The sequence below is a fragment of the Apium graveolens genome, chromosome 5 (genome assembly GCF_009905375.1).
Source record: "Apium graveolens cultivar Ventura chromosome 5, ASM990537v1, whole genome shotgun sequence".
NCBI lineage: Eukaryota > Viridiplantae > Streptophyta > Magnoliopsida > Apiales > Apiaceae > Apium > Apium graveolens.
Genome location: NC_133651.1, coordinates 174,963,238 through 174,978,146, shown reverse-complemented (window position 1 = coordinate 174,978,146; position 14,909 = coordinate 174,963,238). Strand labels below are relative to the sequence as shown.

Sequence of the window (14,909 nt, the reverse complement as noted above, 5' to 3'; positions counted from 1 at the left end):
CCTGACTGCTTAAAGATTCGTAAAGCTAAGCCAAGTGAGAGGGATTGTAACCTCTGCCAGTAAAGGCTATTTATGTTCAAGGCGGCCCTTAAATCTGGGCTACAGTTTCCTCTGAACCCTTTCATTCTGAGGCTTCTAGCTGAATTCAAGATTCATCCATGCCAGCTTTACCCTAACGGGTGGTCTTTTATTATTCTGTTCATAGTGAGATGTCATGATTAAGCATTCCCTTGAGTGTGACGATGTTCCATAGTATTTTCAAGATGAAGGCTTTTCCTTTGAATCGACCTGGTTGGGTCGTGATACAGCATAGAGCTGATGTTCCTCATATGTTGAACACCAGTTCTCTTAATGACTCAAACCACAAGTGGAACAAGAAGTTTATGGTCGTTGAGTGGAAGGATGGAGATTAGGGGGCATACTTCAGATGTGATTTTAGCAACCCAGTTGATAGTTCTCATTTCATTCTCAACCTTTCGGATGCCGAGCTTCTAGCCCGAGATCTCCTTATTGATGACGACGGGAGAACCCCCTATTAGGAGTTCATAACTGAAATCAAGCTTGTTGAAGTTGACCTTAGCTGCCTCTCTATAGAGTCTATTTATCTTTGTTTCTCCTTACTTTGAGGGTTCAAGTCCCTTCTTCCGCTCCCGCCTTCGTCGTTCAAGTTTATTCTTATATCTATTTTCTTTCCTTCTTGTTTTAGTTGGCGAGGCTCTCGATGCCATAGCCAAAACGAGCGATGCTGTTGCGGGCATGATGGCCAGAGATGCAGCTAAGAAGGCCAACCATATTCCTAAAATTCTTACCTTCCTTGAGGCGTCGGGATCTGGTCAGAAGAGGACTAAAGATTTTGACGAGAATATGAGGACCCCCTTGAACCAGGATGGGGTATATCTATCAACAACTCCATGCTCAGCAGTTTGCTCCTTTCCCTTGAGTGGTCAAAGAATAGCATCACTCCTACTGACCACCTATTTGTCTCTTCTGGTGAGAAGCTCCGTGAGGCTGAGATACTGGGGGCTCATGCCTTGTACCAGGTACACTTTTTTCGTATATGAATTTCATTTAAGTGTATTCTTCCTTAGAACTTGAAAAACATTATAGGAATCACTCATTGGGGATTCAGCCCTTGATACTTAAATGTTTTATAACTATACTCCATGTTAGACCAATGCCTACTTCGCGGCGTCCTCCACTCAGGTTGTCAAGATGAGAGGCGACTATGCTGCATTGCAGACTTCCATGAACAAAATGACTAACTCCGCGGGGGGGGGGGGGGGGTGGAGTCCAAAGCTCATGAAGTAGAGGGTAAGTTCGCCTTCTTGGAGAGGAAATATGCCAGTTCAGAGGAAAAGAGGAAGAAGGAATGGAAAGACCTCGAGGGAGCTTATCACAAATTCTCTAGGTTCACCAAAATGATGGACGAGCATGATGATGAGATGCGCCATGTTAACCTGGCCATAGGTTGGAAGAGGGGAATCAAAGACGCTCAAGTTGTTTGGCCGGATGTGGTTAATCCAAGTCTTCTATCTTACCCCTGGCAGCTACCTGTTATGGATCCATCCGGACAAGCTTCCAGATATGTGCCCTCGACTCCTCGTATGAGGTCTCAATCGAGTTCTAGTCACGGGGGTTCTGGTTCAGGTTCTAAGGGTATGGCCTCCTCAGGTAGCCCTTACTCCAGAGCAGCCCTTCGCGGGAATATTAGGGAGCCAATTCCAGGGAGTAGTGGTTCTTCTTCTGAGGAAGGCTCGGATGGCGAAGGGGAGGATTTTTCCGATGATTTAATGTTGTGACCTTGCATGGCTTTGATTTTCGTATGTGGCTTTTATTTTCCGAACTTATTAATTCAAACCTTACTGGTCTGTAACCAACTGGTCCTTCGGGACTTTAACTTATGATCCTTCGGGATCCTTATGATCCTTCAAGATCCTTATCTATGCAACTCGTTTAGTTTCATTTCACACTTTTCTTTTATTTTCGGCATTTGGTCCTTCGGGACTTCCATTCATTAGATGCTCGTACTTAAATAAATTTATAGAAAAGATGCTAGAAATAAACTTGTATAAATAGATAATATCTCTAAGAAATGGGTTCAACCCTTACATAAGATGGTTTTGTCGACCTTATTTATAAACTTAATACTAAGTACTAGGAACATGTAGTGAATGTCCTAAACATAATAAACCTTCAAGTTTGAAGCATGCCAATTGCGAGGCACTTCATCACCATTCAGGGTCTCTAACTTGTAGGATCATCATCCCAGTGTCATCCTGACCTTATAAGGTCCTTCCCAGTTAGGGGATATCTTTCCTCTCTCCCTTACTCCCGATGTCTCAATCTTCCTCAGAACCAAATCTCCCTGTTGAACAAACCTTTTTTTAACCCTTCTTTTATAATAAAGGGAGGCTCTTCGTTAATGCTCTGCATTGTGGGCTTTAGCCTTATCTCTGACCTCGTCAATGAGATCGAGAGTGAGCCTCATGCCTTCTTTGTTGGTCTCTGGCTCGTAAGCTTCGATCCTAGGGGATCTATGAGTGATCTCAAAGGGCATCACTGCCTCGGCTCCGTAAGCCAGCATGAATGGGGTAGCTTCAGTTGTCACTTTGCAGGTGGTATGATATACCCATAGTATAGGTAGAAAATCATCCACCCAAGTGTTTCTCAAGTGTTCGACCCTCTTCTTAAGTCCATCAAGGATGATTCTGTTAGCAACTTCCTCTTTCCTGTTTTGTTGTGGGTGTGCAACCGAGGTGAAGCGAAGTTCTATGCTATTATCATCGCAGTACTCTCTGAATTCTATATTTTTTAATTGTTTCCTATTATCAGTGACAAGGATGTGTGGGACTCCATATCGGCATATCACATTCTCCCAGAAGAATTGAGTAACTTGCTTGGTGGTTATTTTGGCCAGTGCTTTAGCCTCAATCCACTTCATAAAGTATTTTATAGCTACCACAATGAACTTCCTCCGTCCTGATGCTACAGGAAATGGTCCAAGTATGTCCATTCCCCACATCATAAAAGGGATGGGTGTGTTGATCGATGTAAGCCTATCTGGGGCTATCGTACTATCGGAGCATGCCTCTGGTATCTGTCACATTTCTTCACATAAGCCTTTGCATCAACATAGTTGACCAGTAAAATCCCAACTGAGTTATGTTGTGAGCGAGGGCCCTACCCCCCAAGTGTTGTCCACAAATACCTTCATGGGCTTCTTTAAGTGCCTCCTCTGCTTGAAGAGGTCTCAAGCACTTCAGATACGGAATAACAAAGGACCTTTTGTAGAGAAGGCCTTCAATCAATGAATAGCTCAATGCAAATAAGCTACGGCTTGCGTGCCTCCGAGGAATCATCGGGGAGCCACCCAGTTTCAAGTAGGTCTTGATCGGGTCTATCCAACAGCTTGTCACAGCGATCGGTGCTATCAGATTTATGACATGAATAGTAGGGGTCTTCAAGATCTGGAAGTAGATACTTCACGGATAGTTCTTGATTTCAGACTAGGCGAACTGAGATAAGGCATCCGCCGTAGTGTTCTCCTCTCTCAGAACATGTTCTGTGTACCATTCATCAAACAGAGTCAATATTCCCTTCACGACTCTCAGGTACTTGGCCATAGTATCATCCTTGGCCTCAAACTCTCCATTAACTTGAGAAAATAAAAGTCTTGAGTCTCCACAGACCTTCAGGTTTTTGGCCCTCACGGCTCTAGCCAGGCCTAAGCCGACTATTAATGCTTGGTATTCCGTTTCGTTGTTCGTAGTTGGTGTTAGGTCCCAATGTGTTTGTAGAAGGGGGGTTGAATATAAACAGTACCGAATAATCGAATTAAATGCGGAATAAAAATATGAAACAAAATTCAAGTTAAATAAGAATATTATTAAACTTGAAAGGTGTTACAACAACTGTATCGATTACAAGGAATTAATCTCAAATTAATTATCACAAATTTAGAATAAATTCGACATGAACTTTTTCTATTTTTGTAATAAAAAGATTCAAATGCTAAACGCAATTTGAGATTAAGTTCTAGGGATTTTGATCCGCTAGATAGTTACACAAGAACAAGATAAAGATTTCTAGTGGTTTGGATTTAACTTTACAAACTAGAAATTATGATCTTGAAGTTTACAGATGAAGGATAAAATATTTCTTCTGCGGCTGCTCTGTTTTTGTTCTTGTATATTTCTATATGTTGGATGATAAATGAATGTATGCTGCTCCTGTTCTTTTTAAATCAATCAACAGACTCTCATTGAACTGGCAAGACAATCCTGAGCTCAGCAAGACAATCGGTAGGACTATTGATTGTACTAGCAAGACAATCTGATTGAACTACAATGACTTTCGGTATGACAATCAGTTGAACTAGCAAGACAATCTCCTTCCCAGTAGAACTTTCGGTATGACTACTGAAATGACTTGGCATGACAATCGGTATGACAATCCTGATTATCATGCTAGTTCATTTTCAATTGTCTTGCTGATTTAAGAGTGTTTTTAATCCAATTAAACTTCTGAAAATTCTTAATATTAATTCCGAATTAATTAATCAATTAATTCAATTAATAAATAAATTAATCTTTGCAGATATAATTTATTTTCTTAATTAAATTATATGACTTAATTAATTAATAGAGAATTAATACTAATCCTGAGCAGCAACCATTCTTCTGAAAATCTTCTGAAAATCACTGAAAATTATAAATCAATTCCACCACTTCAATGTTGACACTCGATGTACTGTCTGGTTCATGAGTGACTAACTTCCGTGACGTTTCTTCATGTCTTGACTTTGACAACTTAATTTTCTTCAGATTAAATCCTTGTAATTCTCTGATACCCTAACGAGATCTCTGTCACTTGATTAAATCTACAATCTTGATTTGTATCACTGAGGCTTGATCAATTTCTTGAGCTTCTTCCAGTGAATTAATTCCTCAAGTCTGTAGATGAACCTTGTTTCTGAATCCTTTGACAGATGTTACTTTGCGAGATCTCTTTGACGGTAGATCCACTATTTACTTATTACATTCTTATTTGAGTTGAGTTAAATCCTCGAATATACAAATAGGCTATGACATATGCCTTACAATCTCCCACTATTTGTTTGTTAGACAATAACACACAAATACCTAGAGGATAACTCAACTAACAAATAAGAAAAAGATATAAACAAAAATGCAAAGTAAATAGCAGAAAAGTTCTGGATAATATTTAACCTTTTCCAGATTCCAAATAGATGTTCCTCTAGACTGAACATATCTTCAAGTAGTTTCATCTTCTTTTTGTACAACCACATTTCCTGTTGAGAAGCGCATATCTGTCTTGCTTCTCCCCCTATGAGAATCAACTGATTAAAGAAGATCACCTTCGTTTACCACCTCTCCCGTACAATAGGATCCGCAGATAAAACCCAATGGTACTCCCCTTTTAGAAAATAGCTTCTTCCCTTACTAGAAAATCACCTTGTGTTTACCACCTCTCCCGTACAATAGGATCCGTAGTTACAAACAACAATGGTGTGGTGTAGTGTACATGTTTGATCTTTTTCTTCCTCCCTGCTATTTCTCCCCCTTAGTTGAGGAATCCTCCAAACTATTACTTAAGATTTTATCTCCCCCTTAAAGAAGGAATGTATGCCGTCGTCTGAAGGAGTTCTCATATTTCACTTGGTTGGAAAAGAAATAACAAGTAGTTTCTCTTTCTTCCTCACTGTGAGTGTGTGATTCTATTTAGTGTTCCTCACATGTGTTTCACTCTTCTCTCCACTCGTGTTTACACTCATTCTCACAAGTGTATCACTCCTCTCATAGCTCCAACATTCAGCTGTACCTGCAAGGAAAATCACCTTAGCCATCCTTAAGGAGGTCACAGGTGGTGCAATGGGAGTTCGTAAATCCCCATCCTTGTTAAACTCGTCAGATAAATCTGAGTCATAATCTACAAGTTGCTAGTTTCCCTTTTAGGGTTCCAGATTTGAATTCTGGGAGGTAAACAATGATCCAATGAATTTAGCATAAAGATCAAAGTTCCCTTCTAATGTCTGTGAAGACATTTCCTTGTGACTCATCAGGTAATATATGAATCATTGTCAACAAGTTACCGATCTGCACCTATGTCAGATCCACTATCCGCAGATGCATCCAGGGGATTTAAGCCTGGGGAGGTAGACACTGACCACTGACATATGGCTTTTGGATCAGTATCCTCTCCTAACACCTGTAAAGGCAATTGGTCCATTAACGAACGTTGAACAATCGAATCTGACCTTAAAATGGTCGAAACTCTTGTTTCCGTCAACTCATCTTTTGTGTGTGTAACCTCTCCTTGTGCATCAAGAATTGTTTATGTTTGAAGTAGTGACGCTATATCGGATGCCTTGGACGATAGACAAATTTCAATAGACGCACCCTGTTGAGAGAATGAATCTAGTAACTGTTTTTGAGCCTTTTCAGCCATTACATCTTTTTGAGAAGATGTATGGGGGCTAGCAGTTGTCTCGGTTTAAATACTACTCATCTATGTAGGAGACAGAGCTACTGGGTTGACTACAGAACCTTCCTTATGTGGTGCACTAAGGCACTATCTCCCTCACGCTCATTCATACTACATTTAGTGGTAAGAGAGTGTTGGTTGGTTCTGTTTCTGTGTTTGTCTTTACAGTCTGAGATAGATGTTGTGGGTTTTCAACCTCATGACTGTCAATGAAAGAAAGTCATTGGAGACTGAACCTGTATCACAGAACATATGGCAATAGAGAGATAAAATGTACTTAAGATATATAATGAATGAAAATTATACATTTAATCTTTTGAGAGAGATGATGTACAATAGTGATTTCAAAGGATTTTACATGAAATAAGAAATCACTAATGTAGAAAGATGTTTGATTTTCTCCTAAAACTCCCTGCACATATAAAACAATATGTTTGTGCCTAGTGATAAGAGAGTTATATATATGATGACTCTAATAGTTCATATAAAATTATAACTTCAGTTAGAGTGCCATACCATGTCCTTGACAATTGCTTGAGTAGTACACTAGTTCATACCAACCTGAAGTGAGATTGTGAAGAAGAGATTGCATAGTCCAATAGATCTGTAGCTGTAAAGTCCATGATCTGTGGTGCATTGACTTCCTCTTTTGACTCACCAACCAGGAGTACACTTGTACACATCTTACTAGAGTCCAATTCCAAGTGTAATGTGCAGCAGGTGCCTGATATGTCATAATATTCTCAAGTCTCGTTACTGGTGCTATATGTTAGATACTGGTTTCTAATAATAACCTAGCACAATATATAAATTTTCAATGATAACTTTCCCAGCGTGCAAACAGCCATATCCCTCAGATAAACCTTTGCTGTTATCTCCAAAGGTAACCAGGGGGCCAGCTTTCTGAACCACATTTGATAGCAGGGCTCTATCTCCGGTCATATGTCTTGATGATCCACTGTCAAGAATCCACACTACCGGTTCCACCTTTTTAATGCCCTGCACTACAAATGGATTAGACCTTCTTCGGAACCCAAACTTAGTTGGGCCCGACATACTTGTAGAATTGTCCTTTGTCAGGCAAAACAACATTTTTAACTTTCATGGTCTCAACTTTCTCAATGACTGAACATTTGACCTTATAAACAGCCTTAACAAATTTCTGTTTAGGCTTAGGCACAAATGTCTCCTTTCTAGCCTTATAAGGACTAGCAGTCTTAGACCTATCATTCTTCTTATTATTCGCATGCTGACGAGGAGTAGTCTTATCATTAGAAACATGCTTACCATTAAAATAAGCATACATCAAATTGAAAGCACAAGACATACAATTAGCAACACCACATGCTTTATGAGAGTGATTAACAGCAGGAAATTTATGCATGGTAGACATGGAATTTTTGTTATCCAACTCATATGTGTCTGAGTTAGTCTCAGTTGCTTTCACAACTTTGACTGGAACTTTCGACACACTTGACTCGGAAACAACCTTCTCATTAGCATGATCTTCAGCACGTATTTCTTCTTGAATAACAGAAGAGGTCGTATCAAATGGTTCAACAATTGATGCTTTATAGAGGGGTTCATCAACACCCTTAAGCACATGTGGTACTTCCCTCCCTTTAGCACAAACATGAGGAGGGGAGTTTATGCCTAATTCTCCAATAGCAGCATTGTAATCATAACCTATTCCAGATGTTTGATTAACAACTTGCTTACTGTAGAACTCTTTAGCCTTCGAACAAGAATTGAAGTAGGCTCTAACCTTAGTCTCAAGACCGGTGATCTTGTCTTTGAGAATAGTTTCGAGTTTTCTATAACAGTCAACTCTATTCTCTAGAAAAGATACTTGTTCTTTTAACTTGTCTTGATTAATGTGCACAAGTCTTAATTCATTGACCTCTTTCTCAAGGTCTTTGATCTGTAAACTTAACAGTTCATTATCACGACGAGCACAATCTAAGTTACCTCCTAGATGATAAACTAATCCAGCATCAATATATTTTACCTCTTTTCTTGACGATGAAGCTTTTCCATCAATAGCCATAAGAGCAAGATTCCCTTCTTCTTCATCTTCACTATCAGTATCATCCCAACTTCTTCCCTTTGCCAGATAAGCCCTTTCAGAGTTACTCTTCCGATTGGAATCATAAGAGTTCTTCCTTACTTGCTTTGGCTTCCTACATTCTGTGGCAAAGTGTCCCAACTCATTGCAGTTATTGCATCTAATGGTGCTCCGATTAACCATCCCTGTTTTGTATCCACCACTGCTGGTGTTAGAGGATGAAGATCCACCTTTCTGGAATTTGTTGTAGTTGGACTTGTACTTGAACTTGGGATTTCTCTTGAATCTGACATTGGAGAATCTCTTGACAATTTGGGCCATTGACTCATCTTCCAATTGCTCCAGCTCTTCCAAGGAATAAAAATCATCACTGGATTGATTTGTAGTAGGAGGATCATATTCTGCTACTAATACATTTTCCTCAGCCTTGGAATACTGTACCATTCTTTCCGCCTGTTGAGATTGTTGTTGTTGTTGACCTTCAGCTACAAGAGCAGTAGATGTGCTGACCATTCTATCTTTCCCGTAGACTTCCTTCTGCTGAATCTGCTCCAACTCATAGGTTTTTAACACACCATAGAGTCTATCCAAAGAAATCTCACTCAGATCTCTAGCTTCTCTAATGGCAGTGATTCTATGTTCAAGATGAGTTGGCAGTGTTAAAAGGAACTTTTTGTTGACCTCCCTGATTGAATAATATTTTCCATTTATGTTCAGGTTGTTGATCAACGCATTGTACCTCTCAAACACTTCAGTAATTCCTTCTCATGGATTGCATTTAAAATGTTCATACTCAGAGGTTAGGATCTCCAACTTGTTCTCCCTAACTTCCTCTATGCCTTCATTAATCACCTCAATAGTTTCCCACATGTGTTTGGAATTTTTACAGTTCATCACATGTCTGTTCATCAAGGGATCAAGGGAATCAATTAATATTAATTGAAGGCTGGCATCCAAGGAGGCTTCTTCTTTTTCAGCAGGAGAAAAATCCTCAGGCTCTTTTGGATAGGTTCTAGCTTTGGTAATCACAACATCATCTACTATCACCTCTGGTTCAATAACCATTGGAGTTGTTGGACCCTTCTTTAACAAGTTCAGATATTTGGGATTTGCAACTTGTAAAAACAAGAGCATCTTCTTCTTCCACATGATATAATTTTCTTTATCAAATAGTGGAATTTTAACGGTTCCAACTTTTTGTGAAGTCAATATGAATTTTTGAATAAATAAAAATTCAAGGAGTTGAAAAATCACAAAAGTCTAGGATCTTGATTTGTTCGTTAATCAGAAGGCTCTGATACCAATTTCTTGAGCTTCTTCCAGTGAATTAATTCCTCAAGTCTGTAGATGAACCTTGTTTCTGAATCCTTTGACAGATGTTACTTTGCGAGATCTCTTTGACGGTAGATCCACTATTTACTTATTACATTCTTATTTGAGTTGAGTTAAATCCTCGAATATACAAATAGGCTATGACATATGCCTTACGGTTGGGAAGTCCAATTTCAAAACATACTCAATCATAAACCCCTCAGGGCTTTGCAAGACTAGGCCTGCACCACTATATTTTGTTTTTGATGCCCCGTCAAAATGGAGAACCCGATACTCCTTCAGGGTTGTTTATTTATCCTTCTCTTTCTCTCTTTCTTCTGGGGTTATTATCTTTTGCCCCCGACTTTTTGGTCGTTAATGGTGCATTCGACCACGAAGTCTGATAAGGCCTGAGCCTTGATAGTCATTTGAGGCTTGTATTTAATATCAAATTCTCCTAACTCAATTGCTCACTTGATGAGCCTCCCACTGGCCTTTGGGCTATAAAAAACGTTTCTCAAGGGTTGGTCCGTCAGGACTTCGATGTTATGAGCCTGGAAGTATGGTCTCAACTTCCTCGAGGCTGTGATAAGAGTGAGCGCGAACTTCTCTATGGTGGGGTAATTCAACTCTGCTCCATGGAGCACCTTGCTTACATAGTATACAGGCTTTTGGAGCTTCTGTTCTTCCTCCACGAGGACTGCACTCACGGCTTGTTCAGATACCGCGAGGTACAAATAAAGAGGGTCCTCCGGACTTGGTTTGGCCAACAACAGGGCTTCATTCATGTACTTCTTTAGTGGTTCAAAGACCTCTTGGCTCTCTGCTGTCCATTCAAAGTCCTTCACCTTCTTAAAAGTTTTTATAAAGGGCATGAATTTGTCTCTAGACATGGAGATGAACCTCCCTAGAGCTGCGATTCTTCCTGTCAGCTTCTGAATGTCATTGATGGAGTGTGGTGACTCCATGTCTAGGATGGCTTTGATCTTATCGCAGTTGGCATCTATTCCCCTCTTAGAGACCATGTGACCCAAAATATGTCCAGACCCAACGCCAAAAGCACACTTGGCTGGGTTTAACATCATCTTGTGGTGCCTCAACACTTCAAATACCTCTCTGAGTTGACTAATATGATTGGCCTTGCTTAGGATTTGGCTAAAATGTCATCAACATAGACATCCATGGTCTTCCCAATTAGATGGGCAAATATCTTATTTACCAGTCTTTGGTAAGTAGCTCCTGCATTCTTAAGTCCAAAAGCCATAACAAGGTAACAAAAGACACCAAAGTCAGTTATGAATGATACCTTGGGGGTGTCATCCTTATGCATTCTAATCTGATTGTAACCACTGAAGCCTTCCATAAAGCTTAGCATTTCGTGTCCAGTAGTGGAATCGATCAGGGTATCAATCCTCGGTAGGGGGTATCAGTCCACTGGGACAAACATCATTCAAGTCAGTAAAGTCATTGCACATCTTCACTTCCAATTAGCTTTGTTAACCATAACGGGATTGGCCAATCATTTAGGGAATTGCATTTCCTCAATAAATCCAGCTTCTAAAAGCTTCTCGACCACCTGCTTAATGGCTTCCAGCCTATCAAAGGCATAAGTTCTCTTCTTCTGTTTCACAACCTTTCGGGTTGGGTAAACGTTCAAGCTATGAGTTATCAGGTTCGGGTCTATCCCAGGAATATCAGCTGATGTCCAAGAAAACACATCACTGTTCTCTTGGAGGAAAGTAGTCATCTGGCCCTTCAAGGGCTTGTCCAGAGATTCCCCAATATACGTGACCTTCTCCGGGTCTAAGGGGTCTAAGGGAATTAGGACCAAGTCCTCGGATGGCTTCCCTCACAGTTCGTCATTCTCTCGGACATCCACGTCATCTATGGGGAAGACCTGCCCCCCGGTTCCATCAGGCCTAAGTGCTACACCATAGTAACTACGGACAATTTTCTGATCTCCTCTCGCTTCTCCAATGCCATTCCTAGTTGGGAACTTTAGTACCATGTGGTAGGTTGAGGGCATAGCCTTAAAAGCATGGATCCCTGTTATACCTATGATAGAATTGTAGGTAGAGGCTGCCTTACCAACCTGAAAGTTTAACATTTGCATGGCATACGTGGGGTTTTCCCCGATAGTTACGGGAAGTTGTATTGCTCCTTCGACTTTGCATTCCACATGGTTGAACCCATAGATGGGTGCGTTAGATGGAGTTAGTTGAGAATCATTGTAGCCCATCCTTATGAATTTTTCATGGAAAAGAATGTCCACGGAAGCTCCATTGTCCACTAGGACCCTCATAACAAGACAATTTCCAATTATCAGAGTGATAACCAGAGGATCATTCTGAGAAAATTTCAAGCCTTCAAGGTCTGGGTCACCAAGTTCAAGCGTCATCTCTGACTTAGAATGCTTAGATGGTTCTCCAACTATGCTCATTACTTCTCTCACATAAGATTTTCAGGAGTTTCTTGTAGTATCAGCTGTTGTAGGACCTCCTGAGATCATATTAATTACTGCCCCTCAGGGCTGCGGGTTGTTACCCCTTCGATCATCATCTTTTTTATCATTATCTCTCTTTTGGCTTCCGGTCTCTTCACCCTTGGTGAAACATCCGAACATTCCCCTTCGGATCATATACTCAATCTCATCCTTGAGTTTCCTACAATCGTCGGTATCATGACCAACATCCTTATGAAACTTGCAGTATCGACTCTTCTCTCTTCTCGGGGTCTCCCCTTAGTGGCTTCGGCTATTTGAAGTCTTTGTCCTTTTCAATTTCCATAAGGATTTGGCTCCTTGGAGCATTCAAACTCGCATATTCAGTGAACCTTGGTTGCTGATTCTTCTTAGAAGAGGAGGAGTTAGTGTTTTTGCCAATTCATGAATACTTCTACTTGGCATCGTACTCCTGATCCGTCTTCCGCTTCGTGTTCCCTGTAGGTTCATTATTCACAGATGTCTTCTTCATACTCTCCTCCACCTTGATATATTTCCCGGCTCTTTCCTGGAGCTGCAGCATGCTTTCGGGAGGGCGCTTAGCCAGGGACATCTTAAAGAACTCGTCTCTAGTTGCTTACTATAGGGCCATCATAGCTACCTTATCATCAAGATCAGGGACCTTCAAAGCCTCCTTCTTAAATCCATTCATATATTCTCTCAGGGACTCCTTTGCTCCTTGGACTACGCCCATGAGAGAGGCTGAACTCTTCTCGTGCACTCTGCCACTTGTGAACTGCTTGATAAAAGCTAGACTCAAGTCCTTACAGGATCCTGTGGCGCCCTCCAAACCCGGGTCAGAAGTTTGGGGTCCACACACACCTTATTAATAACCTGCTTATGCCAATGATAAACAACATAAACAACATCGTACAAATGAGCTAACTAGCTCAGCAAGTCACAATGACAAAATTGAGAATAATGATTATCAGGTAAATATGGTTATGATATCAAGTGAACAATAGATTATGATTTAGAATTGGATATTATATTTTTATTTTAAAAACCAAGGTTAGGTTGTTGATCAGTCACGCACTAACCCCCGAGCAAAGCACACAGCACTACTCTAACAACTGGATCCAAGGCACACATTAGCCTAAATTGACCATTATATGGTCTGACCACGAATCTGGTCCACAATTTTATAAAAACAATCCAATTCTACCATAATAACGGAATAAGCAGTAATAAACCATGAACAGGATCATTAACAACAATGGATGTTCAATAATGAAAATGGTTCCAATCTGTATAAGGATCAATATGGCATTTCCAAAGCTTGATTGTTAGGTAGTAAAAGAATTGGATAACAAAGGAATCAACATTTCAGGGTTCCAAGGATTTGGTCTTTCAAAGCATAAGATACAATGGTTTGAATGTGTAAGCAATTTGGTTCAGTATTTAATATTTAGTTTGTATGTATTTGTGGAGTAGTATCATAAATTTGAAGTTCGTATTTGGGTATACAACAATCAATGGTCTAGAAAGAATCAGGTTTACGGCTCAAGATCAATAACTGGAATCAAGGTTTAGGGTTCAGTGCTTCAAAGTACTCGCAATGTAAAACCACAATATCAATCAATACAATATCTCGAGAAAGTTCAGAACACTTGCCTGGTACTAGCTTACTACATTGCACTCGCTTTCAATCACAACCGTCTTATTCCTCAACTACATGTTTCCCTTTCCTACGTCTTGTCTCTTCTGCTCACATATCATAAGCATCTATCAATATTTAACTCATACGATTCTATTCAACACATACTTCTATTTACCCTTCGTTTCACCTAAATCCGATTAATGGATTGAAAGTTACGCAATAAACAAGTAAATATCGAATATACAGACCGACAGTCAATCAACAAGTCACATATAACATATAGCACGTCACATAATCAATAATATATTATTTATAAATAAGTCTCGGGTCATAAGCAAGCTTTCTGGTATTTAAAATTATTTTTAAAACATTTTTCGGAACTAAAACGGGTCGTTGGATCAATTTCGGAATAATAAACAGGGTTCGGTTGGCCAATTCTGGCTTTGAAACAATTTTATAATAATTATCGAGCCTTGGAAACAATTTAAAATAATATTTTAAAGCTCGAAACTATTTTTCGGAATTTTTAAATCATTTTTAAATAATTAAATCCAATTAAATAATTAATTAAAATCAATTAATAATTAATTAAATCAATTAATAATTAACTAAATCAATTAATCAATTAATTTCTGAATTAATTGACCAATTAATCAATTAAAAATTAACTGAAATTAATTAACTAACTAATTCAGATTTATTTTTGAATTAAAAATAATTTTTAGAATTAAAATAATAATTTTTTAGAATTTTCAGAAATTAAAATCGAATTTTTATAATAAAAATAAATAGGAAATATGATTTTTGAATAATTTTAAAACAGGAATCCTATTTTTGAAAACTCTGGAAAGTTCAGCGACTGAACTTCCTCGTTTTCAAAAGATGAGGTACTAAACTGCAATTTTGACAAGGGTCGCCGGAAAAACTTC

At 39.4% G+C, this 14,909-nt stretch overlaps 2 protein-coding genes across 2 annotated transcripts; both read right to left on the bottom strand.

The window, feature by feature from the left end:
* Positions 1 to 2,419: 2,419 nt before the first annotated feature.
* On the bottom strand, positions 2,420 to 3,013 carry LOC141660478 (uncharacterized). Its single transcript, XM_074467465.1, has one exon. It carries the CDS (start codon positions 3,011 to 3,013, stop codon positions 2,420 to 2,422), a length of 594 nt encoding a protein of 197 aa, XP_074323566.1.
* Positions 3,014 to 11,729: 8,716 nt separating this feature from the next.
* LOC141660477 (uncharacterized) lies at positions 11,730 to 12,278 on the bottom strand. Its single transcript, XM_074467463.1, has one exon. It carries the CDS (start codon positions 12,276 to 12,278, stop codon positions 11,730 to 11,732), a length of 549 nt encoding a protein of 182 aa, XP_074323564.1.
* Positions 12,279 to 14,909: the final 2,631 nt, after the last annotated feature.